The sequence below is a fragment of the Pelobates fuscus genome, chromosome 12 (genome assembly GCF_036172605.1).
Source record: "Pelobates fuscus isolate aPelFus1 chromosome 12, aPelFus1.pri, whole genome shotgun sequence".
Classification (NCBI taxonomy): domain Eukaryota; kingdom Metazoa; phylum Chordata; class Amphibia; order Anura; family Pelobatidae; genus Pelobates; species Pelobates fuscus.
The window spans coordinates 90,492,126-90,517,459 of NC_086328.1; the positions used below are offsets into that span (position 1 = coordinate 90,492,126).

Genomic DNA, 25,334 nt, shown 5'->3' on the forward strand with positions numbered 1-25,334 from the left:
ATTTCAGTGTACTAATATATTGACTGTCTCTTGCAGATGCTCCAGTCTCTGAGCTGCACGATCTCTTCTGTAAGAAGTTACAGCAATGCTCCATTATCTTCCATTTTATGGACTGTGTGGCTGACCTGAAGGGCAAAGAAATTAAGAGGGCAGCTCTGAATGAACTTGTAGAATGCATTGCAACCAACAGGGGTGTCCTGATAGAGCCGGTGTACCCTGAGATCATCAAAATGGTGAGTGCAAATAAAAAAGATATGCGCGCTAGAAATCAATATCTGCATAGGACAATGCAAAGGCTAGGTATAGAAAAAGTTGCTAGTTCAGTACCAAGAACCCCTGCTGTTGGAATTTTGGATACACACATCAAAGCATAGCTGTCATGCTGAACTTGCAATTGCAAAAGAGATATTCCTTTATTGTTTTAGGTTTTAACTACATAGTAATATCTCATGATCTTTGTACAGTCTTGTTAAAGGAGCACAATAGTGCCAGGAAAACAAACACATTTTCCTGGCACTATAGGGTCATTAGGTCCTCCCACCCTCATGGCCCCCCTCCTGCTGGGCTGAAGGGGTGAAAACCCCTTCAGCCACTTACCTTTCTCCAGTGCCGGGCTCCCTCTGCGCTGGGGAACTCTCCTCCTCCTGCCGACGTCAGCCCCGAATGCGCATGCGCGGCAAGAGCTGCGCGTGCATTCAAAGTGCCCATAGGAAAGCATTACTCAATGCTTTCCTCTGGACGTCCAGCGTCTTCTCACTGTGATTTTCACAGTGAGAATTGCGGAAGCGCTGCGAGCGGCTGTCAGTGAGACAGCCACTAGAGGCTAGATTAACCCTCAGTGTTTTCAGCTGCAGGGTTAAAACTAAAAGGGACCTGGCACCCAGACCACTTCATTGAGCTGAAGTGGTCTGGGTGCCTATAGTGGTCCTTTAATGAACAAGTCACAAGACATTGGTTTGAAATGATATTGTATGTATTTTTTTTTATAATGTTATCCTATATCCTGAAGGATGTGTGTTTTTCAGCGTAAGCAAATGCAGCTTTCTAGGTAGGTATGTTGCTAGGGGAAAGCTGTTTTGGCTGGAGTGCTAAACAGGGTCCTGAAAAGTTGAGGTATACATTTGTCATCCTTTCTTTGTTAGCTCTTCCGTAGGGGCACTTGGGGCAGCGCCCCACCCATTTTATATGGGAGGAAAGCCAAAAAATATGGGGAAACATTAGTGTCTCTTTAATTCTGTAATAGGTTTCAGTTTGCAGGGTCCATCTCCCCGTATTGGTGGCTGTTTGGAGAAGCTTACATGAGAGCATCTAGGCATGTAAAAAAAAAATGGGACAGGTTTCAAAAATGACCTGTTTCAGAAGGAGTTGCACATGCCTAGTCTCCTTTAAGAAGGAATGTCATGAATTCCCACTGAGTTCCCATTTGGGCAGCAGAGCCAGCTGCCCATGAGTGGAGGCATGCTGATGGCCTCTCTATTCAGGGGCCATCATTGGCTGATAGCACCAGGATGTGGGGCTACAGTGCCCACAAAAGAGAAAACAAGAAGTCATCTTGGAAACAGCACAGGGAGAGCACAGCATGAGCAGATCCTGGCCCCTGCTAAATGTTAGTATATAATTGTATGCCTGTCTCTCCCATAATAGCTCTAGTGCCTGCTTGTGTGCTGATTAAGGAAGGGATTTACTAAAATATATCATTAATATCTATAAAGCCAGGGGTGACAAGCGGAGGTGACCATTTCTAACCCAGAGCACTTTGCTGCTTGTTACTAATAGTTTTAATAACTCCTACTGCACATACCCACCATTTTCTTTAATGTGCTCAGTCATTCTACAGCTGAAATCTGAGACACTTGTGCTAGTTGAAACATTGTGAAGCTTCAAACTGCAGGACTAGGGCTGTGACTCTGATGACTGATCTGATTCTGATTTCAATCTGTTTTAATCTGTAATGGTTGTTGATTCTGTTAACCATGTCAGCTATTTCTTGACTCCATATTACCACTGCAGATTCATAATATTGGCAGCTGCAACGGAAATAAGGAGTCTATCGGTATCTTGATGCTTTGACCCTGTGCCCACTGCATGCTGAGACCTAATAGTGAGTCAGAGTAGCTGACATGGTTGGAGTCTATCAGTATGCTGATGCCTAAACCAAGTGCACACTGTGTGCTCAGAGCTAATAGAGTAGCTGAAATGTTTCATAACATCAGCTATTTTTAATAGAAAGCTAAAGATATCATAGCAGGAGAAGTACTGAAGATGAGATCATCTAAGTGAGTGCTCGGAAGATAGAGAGGGAGCTAGGGCATTATGGAGAGACATGTACTGTGCAAGGATCTCTATAATGCAGCTTTGTGTCTCCATCACAGTGACCCTGGCTGTGTGGGATAACTATGACTACATCCTTATTGTGCCCAGCTCTGTGTGTTATCTGTATTTTACTCAGCTCTACCTGTTGTATGGGTATATCTGTAATCTACATAGTTCAGTGTATTGTATAGGTATCTTTGTGTAGTGCCCAGCTCTGTGTATTATATCTCTATAATATTATATATTTTGTCTCAGCTCTGTTTGTGGTATTATCTCTGTATTGTACTCAGAGATTTTATATTTATGTTGTGTCCAGCATGTTTTATTGTATGAGCTTCTCTTTATTATGCCCAGCTCTCTGTATTGTATGGGTATCTCTGTACTGTATAAAGAGGATTAAAATTGTGGGGGAGTAGTCTGGCACCCCACCATCTTAAAACATCACCAGCTGCCACTGGTACTGTGAGAGATATAACAACATAAAGTACATTATTTTGTGACAGTGCTATCTTAAACTCTGAAGTTGTTATGGCGCCAGGAGGCTCTTACCATAAAGGGTTAAACCCTTCTTGAACGATTTACTCTGAAAGTGTGAATCCAGCGATGGCATCCGGCTTCTGAATCTCAGATTCAGGAAGCGTGGAGCGCCGCCAGGCAGGGGCACTGCTCAGTGTCTCAGAGGGGTTGGCTGACGGTCTCAGCCAATCACTGACTCACAATTTATTAAACCGGCTTGAAAAGAAACGTACCTAAGAGTGTGTGCGGGGTCCTCTTGGCACCATAACAACTTAATTTAGTATTATGACCGGAATGTCCCTTTAATGAGCAATATTTGGAGTTAATTTTACAGCACATTGAAGAGTTATTGCTGTAGATGTAGGGCTTTCATGCAGTGGGGGCAGGCTTAAAAGAATACTTCAGACACCAAAACAACTTTATCTAAATTAAGTTGTTATGGTGCCAGGAGACCCCCAGACACACTCTCAAATGGTTTAACCCCAAAGTTGCCAATTAGTGGCGCTACTGCCCGGCGACACTCCGCGCTTCCAGAAACTGAAATTTCAGAAGCCGGGTGACACCTAGAGGGACATGAGATCGGCGCTGGAGGCATCTTTGGCATCTCTTGTTCAAGAACGGTTTAATCCGTTGAGGTAAGAGTATGCTCGGGGGCCTCCTGGCACCATAACAACTTCATTTAGATTAAGTTATTATTGTGCATAAAGGTGCCTAAACTGTCCCTTTAATGCTCGAAGTTTGGAATTAATGCTGTCAACGCAGGTATAATACAGCATATGTGCAGTTTATAAATATTGGTTTATATAATAATTTAAATTAAATCTAGGTCTTCTATAATGTATTCTACTACAGTAACAGAGCATACATGTCTCAAACTTCCTGACATTGATTGACTCCAGCCACAATGTGACTGCCATCAGTCATTCTGTCTCTCTCCTATTAGAAATATGATGGGTGAATGGCTGGGTAGAAAGAGATGTTGTGTCTCACTCTCCTCAGCACATTACATTGAAAATTACTTGTGGAACTGACGAGAGTCCATCCATCTCTGCGACTAGAAAAGAGGCAATTCACAACATCATGTCATTTTATGAATTATCGGCAGTGTTGGCTGGTGAAATATAAAGGTGATGACGTGCGGCCCCCCTTGACTTTACCCACTTAATCTTATATGATGCATACCCTGGTCAAAACCAGCAGCATCTCCAGTCATCAATAAAGGGATGAATGGAAACTGTAGAGATAATGATAAATTAATGTCTGACTAATTAGGATAGATGTTTCCACATGCTATAAATCAGCGGTAGGCAACCTTCGACACTCCAGATGTTGTGGACTACATCTCCACTGATGCTTTGCCAGCATTATGGCTGTAAGAGCATTATGGGAGATGTAGTCCACAACATCTGGAGCGCTAAAGGTTACCTACCCTTGCTATAGATCAAGAGTGGCCCAAAGATAGATTCCCAGAAAGAACTACTTTGATGGAATTAGCACTAGGAACTCTAGTGAACCTGAAGCACAGATACACCTCACACATGTAGGATATTCTGAGACATGACTCACTCTCGGTGGTTTGTCTTTGAGTCTCCATGGGGTAGTAAAGCCTGTGTGACGTGCTTTACCCTGCTGATCTATTTATCCCTCCTCTGGAACTGTTTTTGTTTGACTCTAATGGCTATTTCCCACCGGGTCCCACTCGATGTCTGCCTTAAACATGTACAGTGTGACTTACGGGTTGTTATGACAACACTAAGAGTGATAAGTGTTCCAGCTAAGATAGTAAGGTAGTAAGAGCACCACCAGACACTATGTAAGCCACTGGAACCTTATGGAGACACAATACACAGGAAACTCTATAATGGAACAACTGCTACCTAGAACATTAAGGAGGAGAGAACATGTTTTATTTTACAGGTGGATACCTTGTGGATACTATACCTACACAGATAAGGTTACACAATCACATGCAAAGAAAGAGCTTACAGATTGAAATCTTTTTTCGTGCAGTCTTCAGAGTATTTAATAATTTACAAGTTTGGTGATTTGCTTCCTGAAATCTGCCCTAAAAAAAGCTTGTAATCATTTTCGTGTGTATGAAGATACTAGGCTGTCTTCCATCCTCCCACGCTTCAGAGAATCATGTGCTGAATTGTTAAAGGCTCCTTCAAAAGTGACATAATCATGAAGTAAGGGGGCAGATTCTAGTTTCTAGGCAGCTATTTGCCCTTTTCACCCTGATAAACTATGCTCTTGATGCCCTGGGAGCTTTCTATGTCTTTCCAGTTATAATCCTTGCTAACTAGATGTTACCCAAATTGGACCTTTTCTCTAAGTCAATTCTCTCTATAACTTGGCTAGTTTGGCCTTAAAATGACACTATAGTCACCTAAACAACTACGGCTTAATTATTATTATTATTATTATTATTATTGGTATTTATATAGCACCATCTTATTCTGCAGCGCTTTACTATAAGAGGGGAAATTACCAAATGAGACAATATCAAAATTTAACAGGAACAATAGGTAGTTGAGGACCCTGCTCAAACGAGCTTACAATCTATAGGAGGTGGGGTATAAAAACACAATAGGAAGGGTATTGAGGGAGACAGCAAATAGACATGGTGGAAAGTAGCAGAACTGGAGGTGAGAGTGGCCCTTCAGGAGAGAGCAAGAGGAAGGATTGAGAGATAGAAGTTACTCTTGAAGGCCATAAGCAATCCTGAAAAGATGGGTTTTGAGGGACTTCTTAAATGATTTAAGACTAGGGGAGAGTCTGACAGGGGTAGGCAGGCTGTTCCAAAGGAAAGGAGCCGCCTGTGAGAAGTCTTGCAGGCATGAATTTGCAGTAAGGGTGCGAGCAGCAACAAGTCACCAGTAGAGCAGAGAGACTGAGAGGTGGAATACCTATGAATCAGTGAAGTAATGTAAGAGGGGCTAGAGTTTGTTAGAGCTTTATAGGTAAGGGTTAGTATTTTAAATTGATACCTGTAGAGGAAGCCAGTGTAAGGATCAACAGAGGTGTGAGGTGTGAGGGGAGCGAGAGGAGTGAAAGATCAGCCTGGCAGCAGCATTCATCACAGATTGTAGGAGGGGCAGTACGGTTTCTGGGGAGACCAATTAGGAGAGAATTACAGTAATCCGTGCGAGAGATTACTAGATCATGAACAAGCTCCTTGGTAGCATCTTGCGTAAAAAAGGGGCATATGCGGGCAATGATTTTAAGCTGGAATTGACAGGTTTTAGAAACAGACTGAACATGAGGCACAAAGGTTAGGCCAGGATCAAAAATTACACCAAGACAGCAAGCTTGAAAGGATGGGGTGAGGCAGGTACCGTCAACCTGTAGGGAGAGTGATGGAGGAGGATCACTGTTATGAGGAGGAAAAATAAGAAACTCAGTTTTTGAGAGATTGAGTTTCAGAAAGCAGGACATCCAATCAGAGATAGAAGAATGGCAAATGGTGACACGTTGTAGGACAGCAGAGGAGAGGTCGGGAAAGGAGAGGTATATCTTGGTCGTAGTGGAATCCAAATGACTTAATGAGTTTGCCAAGAGAGGCAGTATAGAGAGAGAGAACAAAAGGGGACCAAGAACTGTTTATTGATGGACTCTGACTGACAAAGGACGAGGAGAGGAGGTGTCATTGGAAAAAGAGACACTGAAAGAACGTTAGGAGAGAGGAGGAGAACCATCAGAGAGCTGTGTCACAAAGACCAAGAGAATGAAAAGTTAGGAGAAGGAGGCAATAATCAACAGTGACAAAGGCAGCAGAGAGATCAAGAAGAATTAGTATGGAGTAGTGGCCTTGGGTTTAGCGGCAATTAGATAATTTGTAACTCTAGTCAGAGCGGTCTCTGTGGAGTGGAGGGGGCGGAATCCAGACTAAAGAGGGTCAAGGAGAGAGTTGGAATTGAGGAAGCAGTCAGACTGGTAAAGACAAGTCTTTCCAAAAGCTTTGAGGAGAAATGGAGCAGGGATATGGGACGATAGTTGGAAGGAGAGGTAGGGTCAAGAGATGGCTTTTTGAGGACAGGTACAACAGTAGCAGTTAATGTAGTTGTTCTGGTGAACAACAGTCAGTCCCTGCAGGCATTTTAATGTAAACACTGCCTTTTCAGGCAGTGTTTACACTGCCTAGGTGCACCTCCAGTGGCAGTCACACAGACAGCCACTAGATATGCTTCTTGGTGATGTTCAGCGTCTCCACGGTTTACATGGAGACGCTGAACTTGCAGTCAACCATGTTTTCAGTTTGTCTATTTTGGTCTAAAATTTGTAATTTACTTTGAATTCCCAGCAGTTCGCATTGCAATGAATAACCCTACCTGTCCCAAAATTCTCTAAAACTTGGTACCTAGACAATACGTCTCTAGTAGTTATGGTGCCAGGAGTCCACTGTTGCTGTCCGTTAGTAAGTGGCCAAATTGTTTATGAATGCAATGACACTAACCTGGATCAATGCCGGGCACCTGTGTATTCTATATATAGGTAACTCAGAAGTTCTTATTCCACTTTAGCTTTGTCCATTTTGGGAAATGTCTCAGACAATTTATTGGCTGAAAGCATGTTACCAATGTTGCCTGCTCTAAATTAGAAAGGTAAACTAAGCTATATACTGTATAAATTTCCATTTGCTGTCATCTGCTATTTTTTTAGTGAGTCATTCAATGCAGATTTTGGCAGCACGAGGACCTACTACACGATATTAGGCAGGAGGTTTTAATGTCGTGGATGATCAGTGTATATAAAGCACTTGCATACCTGCCCTGTACAGCAATAATGTGGTCTGTTCCCTTCTGTTAAGACTGCTCAACCCCGACATTGTTCTTTTAATGTTCTTTGAACAATTTTATGTTCCTTCAGAGCCGTCTTTACTGCAGGGCAAAAAGAGACAGTTTGCTAATGCCAATGCATTTCTTAGGTTGCTAAATCTTCTTTATTTTAGCAGATTTCCTGGGTTAGATTAGGTGTTTTGAGAGTTTGGGAAGGTAAATAAAGAAATAGGGGTCTGAGAGGCATAGTGGAATATCTGAGAAAAAAGATGTAGATCTAGGAAGAGGACATTTTGAGATTTTAAAAATATATGACATGACACAGTGTGGGTCATATGAGATTAGAAGGGCCATGCATCTGTTTGAGGACTTGATCCAGGTGGAGTTGCAGGTAGCACCACAGGTAGGGCCTTCCTCAGGGCCCCACAAAAAATAAAGATGGCCCTGCTTTCCCTTGCCATTAGTTTTCTCCTTTTGTTGTATTTTATATTTCTATTATCCGGTGATCTCTATATTGAAATGCACTATTCTGTAGCGTATTTTGAATAGCTTCCAATAAAAAAGGAATTATGGAAACAATACGTTGAGTTGAAAAAAATAGCCACTGACAATAATGTCACTGTTTAGTAAATGAACCCCTAAATCTTCTCTTTCCGATGACATTGCTTGCACAGAGACCCATAAAATATTTCACATCCCACATAATAAAAGAGCAAAAAGATATTGTTACCTGATTGACAACATAAATTTCTCTTCTTAGAGCTTGCTCCTTGGTAACAGTGACAGTTCAGTCAGATGCCTTATACTAAAATTCTTGGGATTCTATGTGCAGGATTCTGTATTATAGCGACCGCATTCTTTGTCAAGGTCGTTAATTTATGTAGTATGTCATTTTATTGTAAACCCCTATTGCCTCTGTACGTTGTCCTGTGTTTAGAAAACTATTTAAAATCTATGCTATTTTAACCCCTTTATTACCATGTTATTTTTGTTAAAAATAAAATGAGTATTGCGTTTATTCAAAACAAAGCTAGCTCATTAACATAGTGTCTGAAATATTGAAATACTTAAGACAGGGTCTGAAATATTGGCATACTTAAGACAGTGTCAGAAATATTGAAATACTTAAGACAGGGTCTGAAATATTGGCATACTTAAGACAGTGTCAGAAATATTGAAATACTTAAGACAGGGTCTGAAATATTGGCATAGAAGTAGAAATATATTTTTGCTGCATTCAGTAGGGCACATGGCAAGAAGAGATAAGGTTATTTCTAAAGAAGTTGGTTTAATTTTGGGAATGTGAAGTTCTAAAAATGTCACCAAGTAATGACTATATGTGTGTATAAATTCCGCACTCTAATAAATATAGCTATAGCTATACCAAACATCTGCACCGGTTGATGTTTTTGCAGCCTGCAACTCATAACTGTAGTGTGCTCAGTATGCTTAGAGCCTCTCTAGCGGCTTCTAAGATATAGACATAAAGTTTGACTAACATATGTTGCTGTAATGTATTGGATAAGGGAAGGGGCACAGGCTGAGAAATGTGTTTTCCTGGAAGGCGAAAAGTGTGCTTAGTGAGCCTGTTTCCATCGTTCCTTTATCTAGCACAGAAATCCAACACTGAATCTCTATATCCTTCTTATTAAACACAATCAGGTCTTAATGCAGGTTGTTGTAGTAAAATCAATAGAAATCCCCCTTGGAAGAGAATTTGGAATAAAGCCTCTGTGCAAATGATGCAGTGGGCGAGCCACTGAGATCATCTCCTGGGCTGCAGATTCGCATATTTAAACACCAGAATGATGTATTAACCTCTTCACTGCCAAGTATTTTTAGCACTACATGTATTTGCGATACAGGATAAAACAGCATTTCATGTAGGAACCCTCTTCAAGAATAAACTAGAATCAGGCATAGGCAACCTTTGGGACTCCAGATGTTTTGGACTACACCTCCCATGATGCTTTGCCAGCATTACCTGGTGTAAGAGCATTATGGGGGATGTAGTCCAAAACATCGGGAGTGCCAAAGGTTGCCTAGATCATTTCACACAATTTTCATTTTTTCTTTTATGTATTGTATATATTTATTATTTGCATAAATATTGGGAGCATTAACACGTTAAAGCTAATATGCAGTCACATAAAGTGTGTATGACAAAACATAGATAAAATGGTCACTACCTTGGTAATAACTATATATAAGGAATTGGATGGCATTTCCTGGTATGCAGATTTATACAAATGAATCAGAATGTATGCATTGGCATAATGCCCACATTTAGTATGTGCAGTTGCACCATTTATATACAGAGCACTGCAGACTGCTATTGCAATCTGAAAATATCTGACGAGTATACTCAGTATGATGAGCACTGTCTCTTTCTTCTCCCCTACCCTGGCTGCTAAAAGATAGCCATAAAGATTGTCTTACAAAGGTTGCTGTAATATATGGGAGATGATAGAGGACACTTTACAGTCCCTCTACACTACAGATATGTTAAGTGACAGAATAGAGCCCAGCTTGAGACGTTTTTATCCCTGTGGGGTTAAAATAAGACCCTGAGGAAAAATGGTAAGTAGGGCTTAATGAGCTAAACTTTGCTTTGTATGTATTTAAAGGGACACTATAATCACTTAGACAACGTCATCTCATTAAAGTGGTTTTGGTTCAGTATCCCTGTCCCCCTTAGTCCTGCAGTGTACAAAAGGCAAGAATGTGATCAGCTTATGTTTCTGTATTCTTTGTCGTAGAATTTCCCATAACCACTGAAGCGACCTGTCGTGGTTATGGTGCTTGGAGTGATCCTTTAAGCCACCACTGGCATACAACATGAGGTAGAATTACAGGGAGACATATGGAGCATAGTAACACGTTTTATGTACACTGATCAGCCTCTACATTAAAACCACTGACAGGTGATGTAAATAACATTGATTATATCATTAAATGGCACCTGTCAAAGGGTGGGATATATTATGCAGCAAGTGAACAGTCAGTTCTTGAACTTCGTGTGTTGGAAGCAGGAAAAATTGTCATGTGAAAAGATCTGAGTGACTTTGACAAGGGCCAAATAGTGATGGCTAGATCACTGGGTCAGATCAATTCCAAAACAGCAGTGGTTAGCACCTACCAAAATTGGTTCAGGGAAGGACAACTGGTGAACCAGAGCCAGAGTCAAGGGCGCTCAAGTCTCATTGATAAACATGGGGAGTGAAAGCTAGCCTGTCTGATTAGATCACACAGAAGAACTACTGTAGCAGTGTTGCTGAAAAATGCTGGCCATGAAAGAAAGACAGAAGACAAAATGCATCCCAGTTTGCTGTGTATGGCATTGCAAAGCCATACTGGTCAGCGCACCCATGATGACCCCTGTCCACCGCTGAATGCAGCTTCAATGGGGACATGAGCATCAGAACTGGACCATGGAGCCATGGAAGAAGGTCTGATGAATCACATTTTCTCTTAAATCAGGTGGATGGCCAGGTGCGTGTGCGTCGCTTACCTGGAGACACGTACCACATACCTGGAGATTGTTGCAGACCACCTACACCCCTTCATGGCAATGGTGCTCCATGATGGCAGTGGTCTCTTTCAGCAAGGTTATGCAATCTGCCAAACTGCAAACATTGTTCAGGAATGGTTTCAGGAACATGACAAAGACTTCAAGCTGTTGTCTTGGCCTTTAGATTTCCCAGGTCTCAATCCGATTGCGCATTTGTGGGATGTGCTGGAACAATAAATCTGATCCATAGAGACCCCACCTTGCAACTTGCATGACTTAAAGGGTTTCTCTAGTGCCAGGAAAACTAACCCGTTTTCCTGGCTCTGTAGAATCCCAGAGTGCTCCCTTCCTTCCACCCCATGTCGCTTAAGGGGTTAAAACCCTTTTAGTCACATACCTGAATCCAGCACCGATGTCCCTTGGCGCTGTGTCAGGCTTCGCCCACGCCGACGGAGACCTAATGCTCATGCGCGGCAATGGCTGGGTGCACGCATCAGACCTGAGTAATGCTTTCCTATGGGGATGCTGGCGACGCTGGAAGTCTTCATGCATAACGTGAGGATGTCCAGTGTCGTTTAGACGACCAAATGTCGTAGAAGAACCCGGATGTCTCTCTAGTGGCTGTCTGGTAGACAACTGCAATAATTACACTTGCAGGGTTAAGGGTGATGGGAGTTGGCACCCAGACCACTTCAATGGGGTGCCTACTAGGCAGACAACATGGCAAAAGTTAATTGTTTATGATATTGAAAGTCCATAGCTAAATCGTGGAAGAGATATCGTGTCTGATATACTTGCCCATTCTCCCCTGGTGTCCCTCCTATCCCGCCTTATTATTATTACGTTACTTGTATCCTCTGCTCATATTCCCCTTGTGTCCCCATCCCAATGTCATCCCTTTTTCTAACTTGTGTCCCCTGGCAATATCTCCCCTTATGTCAGCTGATCTCTCTCAGCCAATGAGCTAAGTCCTGCTGAGGAACTTCCGTACGATGGAGGGGGAGTCACCAGTGCACTACTGGCACCATAACAACTACAGCAAACAAATTAAAGTGTTAATTTAATTCCATCCAGTGTACAGGACATGCCGATTACAGTCGGAATTACCGATTACTTCTCTGCCATAATGAATGGTTTGCAGCATTACCAACATATCTACATTACTAGAGCGTGATGATCTCTTTTCAAAATGTTAAAGACCCCATAAAAGATTACTAATCAAAGAAGCAAAACAGAAAAGAGCTGATGTGGTGTTTATCAATAAATCTCATTTTACATACATAAAGCACAACTTTGTGCATTGTCCACCTTCCTGGTTTATTACCATGAACAATCACTCACAAGATCCCTTGCTGACCAGCAAGCATGTGTCATTTATTTTAAATATTTTTATTATGCAGTCTTATGTGAAAAACAACAATTCAAACATCAGAATGAAGATACACAAAGTGTCAAGCAATTGGATAACATATACTGGCTAAGCAATGACATAGCAGTAACAGTAAGTATAATATAAGGAATAGTAATAATCATAACATATCAACGTGACTCCACAAGTCATAACAGTTATAAGACCCCTTTCCATCGTTCAGTTTGAATCTGTCAAGGTGGCAGGCAAGTTTGGGGCCTGTAGTCACATTAAATCTTGTAGTGCTGCAATGCACTACATGTTATTACATCCCAGGGAAGCGGGGGGAGAAGGGAGGGAGAAGAAGGGGAACATGGGGGGGGGGGGGGGGTTCTAGTGGCGGCTGTGGCTATAAACCACCAAACTTATGTTCACCAGTATTATGGCCCTTACGAGATCGTCCGTCTGTACCCTTTTCATTAGGATGGGGGTCTGTGGGGTGAAGTTGATACCGGAGAAACTGACGGAAGCGAAGCACAGAGAGATGGACACAGGTTTCTTCAGGAAGGAAGAGATTCTTTATTGGATCACCGATCGGGACTCAGAGGGACTAATGTCACCAAAATACAGCAAGTTCTGAGCCCCGGACAATAGTGCAGGCTCCTTATATAGGCACATAACTCCTCCCATATTAAGCTCCACCCGCACATTCTCTTAACCAATCAACACAAATAAGAATTAACTTCCTGTTTGACCGCATGGCTTGTCCAGCACAATGGAGGAGGGGAATACCATATCCTGTATTCTTGCACATGCTCCGTACACTACTGATCGTATCTTGCCACGTGCAACCAACTGATCGATACGTCAGCATATGCACGTACACATGCCACGTGGTAATCTCGGCCTACTAAATCTATTTTTACCGAGATTCCACCACATTCCCCCCTTTGATGCCTCTTGATATTTTACAATTACTTGAGGCATCACTTAACCTTAGTTTGCTTACACCGCAAGTTACCTTGAACCAGACCAGACTTATCTTATGATGTGAATCTTCAACATTCGTCTTCCTGCATTGGTTCTCCCTGATCTAGAGCCTTATATTTATATATTGCCATTATCTGTGCAGCAGCCTTCCTCTCTGCTATATTTTCTATCAGGCTTTGCACAGATCTAATAGTGTGCAAAAAGTGGAGCGCTACTTAAATTCCTAAGGAGGAGGGTATATATAATAGGAAACCTGACAACCTATTAAGTAAATGATATGCAAATAAGTGAAAAGTATACCCTTTGCCTCTAGAAAAATACACAAATAAAACGTCAATAAAATTACTCATGTAATAAATGCAACAGACTAAATAATAAAGTCCAATAATAGTCTGTGTAGGTCCCTTTGTTCCCGATGTTTTCTGGTGTTACTCCATGATCAAATAAAATATGAAAATGCAAAGAAAAAAAGGGGGTAAATTAGTGATACACTATTTCACTACAAAAAGGGAATCCTTTGTACAAATAAGAATATTAATAAATTGACTTTATTTGAATCTTAGCTGGAAGCTAAGTATCAGTGTAAAAAACTTCACATAAATTAAAATTGGAATTAAAACAAACTCCAGATATCTTTAAATGAATAATAGTAGGGCTTCGTTACGGTATGCCTACTAGTTAGTACAGAAAGTGCTGGGTGCAGACCTTATGCTGTTCTCGGCGTCCCGAAATCAGCAGTTCAGATGTTGGTTTGCTGGTAACAGTGAAGGTGAATGCTCCCCAGGCGCTGGCTTTCTGTGATGTGAGTTGTGTCCCTCCAAACGCGTTTCTCCGTTCCAACGGCTTTATCAATGGATGCGGACTTTTCAGGTAAATGCCGCTTTTATAGCGGACTCTGATTTTCATTTAACACTTAATCAAAAACGATGTTTCAAACTTCTGGAATTCCATAACATTCATTAATAATACAATGTGAATAGTCTAACACATATTTTCAAATTCTTATTTGCGATCATGCTCACAATGTTACATTTTTGTTATTATGTGTCGCCATGGTTACTCCCGCTGGATACAAATTCAAACGTAACTGTCTTTCTTTTAACTTTCAATATATGGACATAATTCACAGGGCATTTCTACAATATACAGTCATGTATCGGTACACTTTTTATTGTTAGTGCTTTCTAACCAAGGGAGTAATACCAGTGCACTAAAAATTAAATGTATAAAAATAAATGTATTTAAAAATAAATGTATTAAAAAATGTATTAAAAAATGGTATTCACAATCCGATGTTTTGCAGTGAGTACTATACAAGTAGGTATAACTCTCTACCAATTGCTAATATTGATTCACAACAATATAGATCCATAAAATATGCTCAACAATAAAATAATAATCATAAAAATAATATGAAAAAAAAAGAAGTAGTTTACTAGATACAATTACGAATCTATGTTCTCTGATTTAAAGGTGTATACATATTGGAAAGTTGTGTTTTGTCACTGGAATGCAAAATGGGGTTATAAAGTGAGATCACCTATCACATAGGGAATCTAACAGTTTATTAAACTAAAGATCATGGAAAATAGATAGAGCTATGCCATAATTAATGCAAAAGAATAAATTGCATGAGGGGAGATAAGTATGATGTTGTACCTCTTAATTATATATTATTATTGTACTCCTATGAGGCACTATCATTATTATTATGATTCGAGATAAATACTATTATGGATCAGTGAGTGACCGAATTACTATTCTTTAGGAATCGATAGGTTATTATCTATCGCTATTTATCCTAAAAAATGGCATAATTCAAATTCTGCATTCAAGCCATTTGGTTGTAGTGTATTTAAATTATATATCCATTTCATCTCTTGTATGCCTAGCTGTTTCGTGTGGTCTCCACCTCTCCAGTGTTTCTTTACTTTGCATATGGCTTTAAAGTTCAAAAGGCTCATATCTGCTCCATGGTACTGTGCAAAATGTGCCGATACTGTATGTTGCATAAATTTCTTTTTGATATTTAGCATGTGCTCTCTGACTCTTATATACAACTGTCTTTTTGTTCTGCCCACGTACTGGAGTCCACATGGGCATTCCAGTACGTAGATTAAATTCACACTTTGACACGTAATGAAGTCCTTAATTTTAAATACTTCATTACGATTATTAACTTTTCTGTTAGAGATTTCATGTACTCCTTTCAATGTAGTGTTTCTGCTGGTTTTGCAAGCAATACACTCATTGCAGTAGAAGAAACCCTTTTTTGTTCTTTTTCCTTCCTTCTTGTTTCCTTTCAGATGATTATTTGTTAATTTATTTTTGAGGTTCCTAACTCCTCTAAATATTATCCTGGGTTTTTCGGGTATGGTACTAGTCAAAGATCTGTCTCTTTTTAGTAGGTGCCAGTGTTTCATCAGGATCTTTTTAAGTTGTATATTCTCTTTACTATAATCCAGAATGATGGGTGGAAAAAGGTTAGTTTGCTGTGGTGTTGCTCTGTCATTTCTTTCCTTTTCTCTTAGCAGGTTACTGCGTTCTATATCCTTCACTCTCAGTAGGTCATATTCTACTTCCTTAGGATCATAGTTTTTAGCCAGAAAATTTTCTTTTATTTTCTCTGCCTGTTCTATATATACTTGTTGGTCTGTACAATTGCGCCTTAATCTTCTAAATTCATTGTATGGTACATTTTTCAGCCATGCTGGAAGATGGCAACTTTCCTTTAAGATGAAACTGTTGACATCAACTTCCTTGAAATGTGTCCTTGTTTTCAGGATACCTGACTCAATATAGATGGTAAGATCAAGGAAATCCACAGATGTAGTGCTGTGGATTGTATTGAGTGCTACTCCCCAGGTATTATTGTTGATGTATACAAGAAATTTATCCAGTTCTTCTATGCTCCCTTCCCATACAAGAAAGATGTCATCAATATACCTCTTGTACCTATGGATATTTTTATTCCATGAGTGGGTGTTCCAGATATAATTGTTTTCCCATTCGCCCATGAATATATTGGCAAAACTGGGAGCAAATTTTGTCCCCATTGCAGTCCCTCTCTTCTGTAGGAAAAATTGGTCTTCAAAAAGGAAATAATTGTTCTTAAGTATAAATTCAATGCTTTCGATTATAAACGTGATTTGTGACTCTTCTAGATCTCCAATCCTCCTCAGGGTGTTCTTAACTGAATTGCACCCTAATTCATGTTCGATTATGGTATACAGTGATGTTACGTCCATGGATACCAGGATGAGATTTTCCTTCCATACCACGGAAGCCAGTTCCCGAATCATCTGCGTTGTGTCTTTTAGATGTGATTTCACTCCAAATACATATGGTTGTAAGAAATGATCAATGTACTGAGACAAGTTTGAAGTGATGGAATTAATGCCAGAAATAATAGGTCTGCCTGGTGGTGTTCTCAGGTTTTTATGTATCTTTGGTAAGAAGTAGAATGTTGGAGTTTTCGGAAAATTTATATCCAGGAATTTGTATTCTGACGCTTTTAGGATTCCTACCTCTTCAGCCTGTATAAGCATATTTTTCAGTGCTCTTTGTATCTTTTCCAATGGATCCTTGGGTAGCTTTTCATAAGTTTCCCCATCTCCTAATAATCTATATGCTTCTTTTAAGTAATTTTCTTTAGTCATAATCACGATTCCTCCACCTTTATCCGCCGGTTTAATGCATATCTCTTCGTTATTCGATAGGTTCTCCAACGCTTCTATTTCTTTTCTCGTAAGATTATTTCTTTGGTAGTTATTTTTCTTGATCTTTCTTATGTCTTCTGTGACAAGTTCCTCAAACATTTCCATTCCAGCTGAGACTTGGTTATAGGGGTAGAAAGTTGAGGTAGGTTTCAAATTGCTATGTTTGAAGACATCCACTGTTTCTTCTTTTTTAGGTATGTCTTGAATTTGTGCAAAATGCTTCTTAATGCTGACTTTCCTAATGAATCTCTTAATGTCGATCATGGTATTGAATTTGTCGACATGCGCTGTTGGAGCGAATTTCAAACCTTTATTCAATGCTGAGATATGCGAAGGGGATAGCGTGATTTCTGCAAGGTTGAAGATGCCTATTGGCTGTTCTTCTTGTTTCTTTTTCTGTTTATTTCCTGCTCTTCTTCCTCCTCTATCTCTTCTGGATTTAAGTCCTTTCTTTTTCTCCTTTTTGGCGTTACTGGGTGAAACCATGTTGTGATTTCTCTTGTGTTCTTGCCTAAAAAAACCTCCTCTCTGGAGGGATTATGGATCTCTGCTTGTGTCGTCACAGTATTTCCTGTTCTGGATGTAGTACTATTATTTTCAGATCTTCTTGTTTCAACCGTATTCTCTTGCCTTAATTCTTTCACTCTTTTTCCATTTGCCTGTGCTGTATTGCTGTGTACATGCTTTCCCATTTTGTTCGATGTTCTAAGAGTTTCATCTTCCTCATTCTGCTTTCCCTGTCTCTTTACTCCTGTATATCCTGTAGATTGTGTTATTCTTTTTGCAAATTGATCCTCTTTCGTTTTCGTGTTGGGATTCTTCCATTTCTCACTTATCCTTTTGTTCCTATTGATTGGTATCAAATTAGGATTTCCTTCTTTACGTTGTTCTTGTGATGATGTTTGTGGTGGTCTTCTATCTTTTGGATTACGGCTGTTTGTTGTTTTCCAGTCCCACTTTTTTGCTTGATAGTTGTCTTTCGATTGATCATATGTGTCCTTTTCCTCCTGATGGTGGGTATGGTTGTATTGCGTGTTATATTTCTTATGGAAGTTTCTGACCCTGTCGTTCTTATAGTCTTCCATGTCTCTTACAAATTTTTTCTTTTTGATTTTCTTGATATCCTCTTCTAATCTGTCAACATTATCCGATATTTTCATAATTTTTTCTTGTGAATTATCATCTTCCAACATGGGCTCCAAGATTCTCTGTATTCCCTTAATTTCTTGGTCTAATTCTATCAGTTGTTTTTTTCTGCATTCTATTATAATGTCTAAAAAGACAAAAGAGCAGTCTTCCATTGCCTCATACCATCTTTCTTTTAGTTCGGAATCTTCTATTGAAAATGCAGGCTCTTTAAACAACCTTAATCCTCTTGGGGTGATATTGTCAATAATGTATTGTTGTAGTGTGGCTACTTCCCATTTTACTTTAAGTTCTTGTTTCAATAACCTTTCTAATTTTAAGAAGAGGAAATTTTTATTATATTTCGTTGTATAATCCCTCAGGATATCTGTGCCAAAGCATTTCGTTGCATTATTGGCCACTCTTTGTCTTAATGCATTGATATCCATCCTATTATAAAGGAGGCAAAGGAAAAAAAGGAGTGCAAGGCAGCAATAGATGCTAACAGGCTCCAATTGTGTGGATAGGAAAAATGAAATCCTAACCGTGGTTATAGTATGGCTGCTCAACACTAGTCAGGTTAAAATATAAATGCTAATAGTGTGCAAAAAGTGGAGCGCTACTTAAATTCCTAAGGAGGAGGGTATATATAATAGGAAACCTGACAACCTATTAAGTAAATGATATGCAAATAAGTGAAAAGTATACCCTTTGCCTCTAGAAAAATACACAAATAAAACGTCAATAAAATTACTCATGTAATAAATGCAACAGACTAAATAATAAAGTCCAATAATAGTCTGTGTAGGTCCCTTTGTTCCCGATGTTTTCTGGTGTTACTCCATGATCAAATAAAATATGAAAATGCAAAAGAAAAAAAGGGGGTAAATTAGTGATACACTATTTCACTACAAAAAGGGAATCCTTTGTACAAATAAGAATATTAATAAATTGACTTTATTTGAATCTTAGCTGGAAGCTAAGTATCAGTGTAAAAAACTTCACATAAATTAAAATTGGAATTAAAACAAACTCCAGATATCTTTAAATGAATAATAGTAGGGCTTCGTTACGGTATGCCTACTAGTTAGTACAGAAAGTGCTGGGTGCAGACCTTATGCTGTTCTCGGCGTCCCGAAATCAGCAGTTCAGATGTTGGTTTGCTGGTAACAGTGAAGGTGAATGCTCCCCAGGCGCTGGCTTTCTGTGATGTGAGTTGTGTCCCTCCAAACGCGTTTCTCCGTTCCAACGGCTTTATCAATGGATGCGGACTTTTCAGGTAAATGCCGCTTTTATAGCGGACTCTGATTTTCATTTAACACTTAATCAAAAACGATGTTTCAAACTTCTGGAATTCCATAACATTCATTAATAATACAATGTGAATAGTCTAACACATATTTTCAAATTCTTATTTGCGATCATGCTCACAATGTTACATTTTTGTTATTATGTGTCGCCATGGTTACTCCCGCTGGATACAAATTCAAACGTAACTGTCTTTCTTTTAACTTTCAATATATGGACATAATTCACAGGGCATTTCTACAATATACAGTCATGTATCGGTACACTTTTTATTGTTAGTGCTTTCTAACCAAGGGAGTAATACCAGTGCACTAAAAATTAAATGTATAAAAATAAATGTATTTAAAAATAAATGTATTAAAAAATGTATTAAAAAATGGTATTCACAATCCGATGTTTTGCAGTGAGTACTATACAAGTAGGTATAACTCTCTACCAATTGCTAATATTGATTCACAACAATATAGATCCATAAAATATGCTCAACAATAAAATAATAATCATAAAAATAATATGAAAAAAAAAGAAGTAGTTTACTAGATACAATTACGAATCTATGTTCTCTGATTTAAAGGTGTATACATATTGGAAAGTTGTGTTTTGTCACTGGAATGCAAAATGGGGTTATAAAGTGAGATCACCTATCACATAGGGAATCTAACAGTTTATTAAACTAAAGATCATGGAAAATAGATAGAGCTATGCCATAATTAATGCAAAAGAATAAATTGCATGAGGGGAGATAAGTATGATGTTGTACCTCTTAATTATATATTATTATTGTACTCCTATGAGGCACTATCATTATTATTATGATTCGAGATAAATACTATTATGGATCAGTGAGTGACCGAATTACTATTCTTTAGGAATCGATAGGTTATTATCTATCGCTATTTATCCTAAAAAATGGCATAATTCAAATTCTGCATTCAAGCCATTTGGTTGTAGTGTATTTAAATTATATATCCATTTCATCTCTTGTATGCCTAGCTGTTTCGTGTGGTCTCCACCTCTCCAGTGTTTCTTTACTTTGCATATGGCTTTAAAGTTCAAAAGGCTCATATCTGCTCCATGGTACTGTGCAAAATGTGCCGATACTGTATGTTGCATAAATTTCTTTTTGATATTTAGCATGTGCTCTCTGACTCTTATATACAACTGTCTTTTTGTTCTGCCCACGTACTGGAGTCCACATGGGCATTCCAGTACGTAGATTAAATTCACACTTTGACACGTAATGAAGTCCTTAATTTTAAATACTTCATTACGATTATTAACTTTTCTGTTAGAGATTTCATGTACTCCTTTCAATGTAGTGTTTCTGCTGGTTTTGCAAGCAATACACTCATTGCAGTAGAAGAAACCCTTTTTTGTTCTTTTTCCTTCCTTCTTGTTTCCTTTCAACATTCTACTTCTTACCAAAGATACATAAAAACCTGAGAACACCACCAGGCAGACCTATTATTTCTGGCATTAATTCCATCACTTCAAACTTGTCTCAGTACATTGATCATTTCTTACAACCATATGTATTTGGAGTGAAATCACATCTAAAAGACACAACGCAGATGATTCGGGAACTGGCTTCCGTGGTATGGAAGGAAAATCTCATCCTGGTATCCATGGACGTAACATCACTGTATACCATAATCGAACATGAATTAGGGTGCAATTCAGTTAAGAACACCCTGAGGAGGATTGGAGATCTAGAAGAGTCACAAATCACGTTTATAATCGAAAGCATTGAATTTATACTTAAGAACAATTATTTCCTTTTTGAAGACCAATTTTTCCTACAGAAGAGAGGGACTGCAATGGGGACAAAATTTGCTCCCAGTTTTGCCAATATATTCATGGGCGAATGGGAAAACAATTATATCTGGAACACCCACTCATGGAATAAAAATATCCATAGGTACAAGAGGTATATTGATGACATCTTTCTTGTATGGGAAGGGAGCATAGAAGAACTGGATAAATTTCTTGTATACATCAACAATAATACCTGGGGAGTAGCACTCAATACAATCCACAGCACTACATCTGTGGATTTCCTTGATCTTACCATCTATATTGAGTCAGGTATCCTGAAAACAAGGACACATTTCAAGGAAGTTGATGTCAACAGTTTCATCTTAAAGGAAAGTTGCCATCTTCCAGCATGGCTGAAAAATGTACCATACAATGAATTTAGAAGATTAAGGCGCAATTGTACAGACCAACAAGTATATATAGAACAGGCAGAGAAAATAAAAGAAAATTTTCTGGCTAAAAACTATGATCCTAAGGAAGTAGAATATGACCTACTGAGAGTGAAGGATATAGAACGCAGTAACCTGCTAAGAGAAAAGGAAAGAAATGACAGAGCAACACCACAGCAAACTAACCTTTTTCCACCCATCATTCTGGATTATAGTAAAGAGAATATACAACTTAAAAAGATCCTGATGAAACACTGGCACCTACTAAAAAGAGACAGATCTTTGACTAGTACCATACCCGAAAAACCCAGGATAATATTTAGAGGAGTTAGGAACCTCAAAAATAAATTAACAAATAATCATCTGAAAGGAAACAAGAAGGAAGGAAAAAGAACAAAAAAGGGTTTCTTCTACTGCAATGAGTGTATTGCTTGCAAAACCAGCAGAAACACTACATTGAAAGGAGTACATGAAATCTCTAACAGAAAAGTTAATAATCGTAATGAAGTATTTAAAATTAAGGACTTCATTACGTGTCAAAGTGTGAATTTAATCTACGTACTGGAATGCCCATGTGGACTCCAGTACGTGGGCAGAACAAAAAGACAGTTGTATATAAGAGTCAGAGAGCACATGCTAAATATCAAAAAGAAATTTATGCAACATACAGTATCGGCACATTTTGCACAGTACCATGGAGCAGATATGAGCCTTTTGAACTTTAAAGCCATATGCAAAGTAAAGAAACACTGGAGAGGTGGAGACCACACGAAACAGCTAGGCATACAAGAGATGAAATGGATATATAATTTAAATACACTACAACCAAATGGCTTGAATGCAGAATTTGAATTATGCCATTTTTTAGGATAAATAGCGATAGATAATAACCTATCGATTCCTAAAGAATAGTAATTCGGTCACTCACTGATCCATAATAGTATTTATCTCGAATCATAATAATAATGATAGTGCCTCATAGGAGTACAATAATAATATATAATTAAGAGGTACAACATCATACTTATCTCCCCTCATGCAATTTATTCTTTTGCATTAATTATGGCATAGCTCTATCTATTTTCCATGATCTTTAGTTTAATAAACTGTTAGATTCCCTATGTGATAGGTGATCTCACTTTATAACCCCATTTTGCATTCCAGTGACAAAACACAACTTTCCAATATGTATACACCTTTAAATCAGAGAACATAGATTCGTAATTGTATCTAGTAAACTACTTCTTTTTTTTTCATATTATTTTTATGATTATTATTTTATTGTTGAGCATATTTTATGGATCTATATTGTTGTGAATCAATATTAGCAATTGGTAGAGAGTTATACCTACTTGTATAGTACTCACTGCAAAACATCGGATTGTGAATACCATTTTTTAATACATTTTTTAATACATTTATTTTTAAATACATTTATTTTTATACATTTAATTTTTAGTGCACTGGTATTACTCCCTTGGTTAGAAAGCACTAACAATAAAAAGTGTACCGATACATGACTGTATATTGTAGAAATGCCCTGTGAATTATGTCCATATATTGAAAGTTAAAAGAAAGACAGTTACGTTTGAATTTGTATCCAGCGGGAGTAACCATGGCGACACATAATAACAAAAATGTAACATTGTGAGCATGATCGCAAATAAGAATTTGAAAATATGTGTTAGACTATTCACATTGTATTATTAATGAATGTTATGGAATTCCAGAAGTTTGAAACATCGTTTTTGATTAAGTGTTAAATGAAAATCAGAGTCCGCTATAAAAGCGGCATTTACCTGAAAAGTCCGCATCCATTGATAAAGCCGTTGGAACGGAGAAACGCGTTTGGAGGGACACAACTCACATCACAGAAAGCCAGCGCCTGGGGAGCAGTCACCTTCACTGTTACCAGCAAACCAACATCTGAACTGCTGATTTCGGGACGCCGAGAACAGCATAAGGTCTGCACCCAGCACTTTCTGTACTAACTAGTAGGCATACCGTAACGAAGCCCTACTATTATTCATTTAAAGATATCTGGAGTTTGTTTTAATTCCAATTTTAATTTATGTGAAGTTTTTTACACTGATACTTAGCTTCCAGCTAAGATTCAAATAAAGTCAATTTATTAATATTCTTATTTGTACAAAGGATTCCCTTTTTGTAGTGAAATAGTGTATCACTAATTTACCCCCTTTTTTTCTTTGCATTTTCATATTTTATTTGATCATGGAGTAACACCAGAAAACATCGGGAACAAAGGGACCTACACAGACTATTATTGGACTTTATTATTTAGTCTGTTGCATTTATTACATGAGTAATTTTATTGACGTTTTATTTGTGTATTTTTCTAGAGGCAAAGGGTATACTTTTCACTCATTTGCACAGATCTAACTACTAAGGGTATAAGACACGGTAGGAGTAGACACAACATTAAAATCAGTAGGACTCCACCTACCACTGCCTTAAGCCCTCCAAACCACTCATACCAGCTACCAAACCAACTACTTGGATTGTATCCTTTCCATACCTGAGTAGGCACATGCGCTAGTTTAACCATATGGCTAGTAAGCTCAGCTATTGCTTGCCCTTCGTCATCTATTTGAAGACAGCAATTGCTCAGGTTAAACTTCCCACATACACCTCCCTCTACTGCCAAAAGATAATCCAAGGCTAATCTATTCTGGTATACTGCTGTCCTCATCCTGGTATTATGCTTCGCTAGAAGATTGAGCGCTTGTGATGTTTCGTTAGTAATAATCTCAACCACCGCCTGTAATCTTATAATACGGTTGAGCATATAAATAGGGGTTCTATAACCAAAGGTACCATCTTCTGCCCACGTGGCTGGCCCATAATAATCTATAATACGCTGGGGAGGCCATTCATTATCTTCCCAGGCGCCTATCTCTATGGGTCCCCTTTTCTTCCTATGATTCACATCATACACTTTAACACCTAAAGTCTCACCTGTTTCAATAGGTAACAAGAAGAAGGATGGTTTGAGCATACCCAACACACATGCCCCTTCCCAGTCCTGTGGCAACTCCGAATAGGCTTTCTTACCACAGATCCAGTACAAATTTGCTGGGGCTCTCCAGTTAGATATGATAGATAGGTCAAACCACACATCCTTTAAATTGGCGTATCTAGCAAACGGGTTAGATGGTTCTGAGACATTTGAAGCCGACCACCAAGTTGTATTTTTAGTATCATCATCATAAGCTTTTTGCCCTAGACAAGTTAATTCTCCTACAGAAGTATTATACATTATTCCTTTCCTTGCTATGCAAACATAACCTATGATGGAGGTCTTTAATCTCCACTCAGATTTACCTCTAACACTCATATGATAATCGGCTTGTGAGGATATTAATTGTTCAACTGCCTCAGAACCGGACATTACCTCCTTTGCTTCCCAAGGCCATTGGTCTCCCATGTTAGTACCTCCACACACATAGCAGTTGGTAACATTAAGACTACCGGCAATACTTTCGGCTAAATCAATGAACAGGT

The 25,334-nt window shown here is 38.8% G+C and overlaps 1 protein-coding gene across 2 annotated transcripts in view; it reads left to right on the plus strand.

Annotated features, from left to right (window-relative positions):
• The window catches only part of PPP2R5B (protein phosphatase 2 regulatory subunit B'beta), a 120,939-nt gene that overhangs the window by 37,570 nt on the left and 58,035 nt on the right, over positions 1 to 25,334 (plus strand). For both annotated transcript variants that reach the window (XM_063438021.1, XM_063438022.1), the window contains one exon: positions 37 to 233. In XM_063438021.1, coding sequence (XP_063294091.1) covers positions 37 to 233 — 197 coding nt within the window. The remainder of the gene's footprint in view (positions 1 to 36; positions 234 to 25,334) is intronic.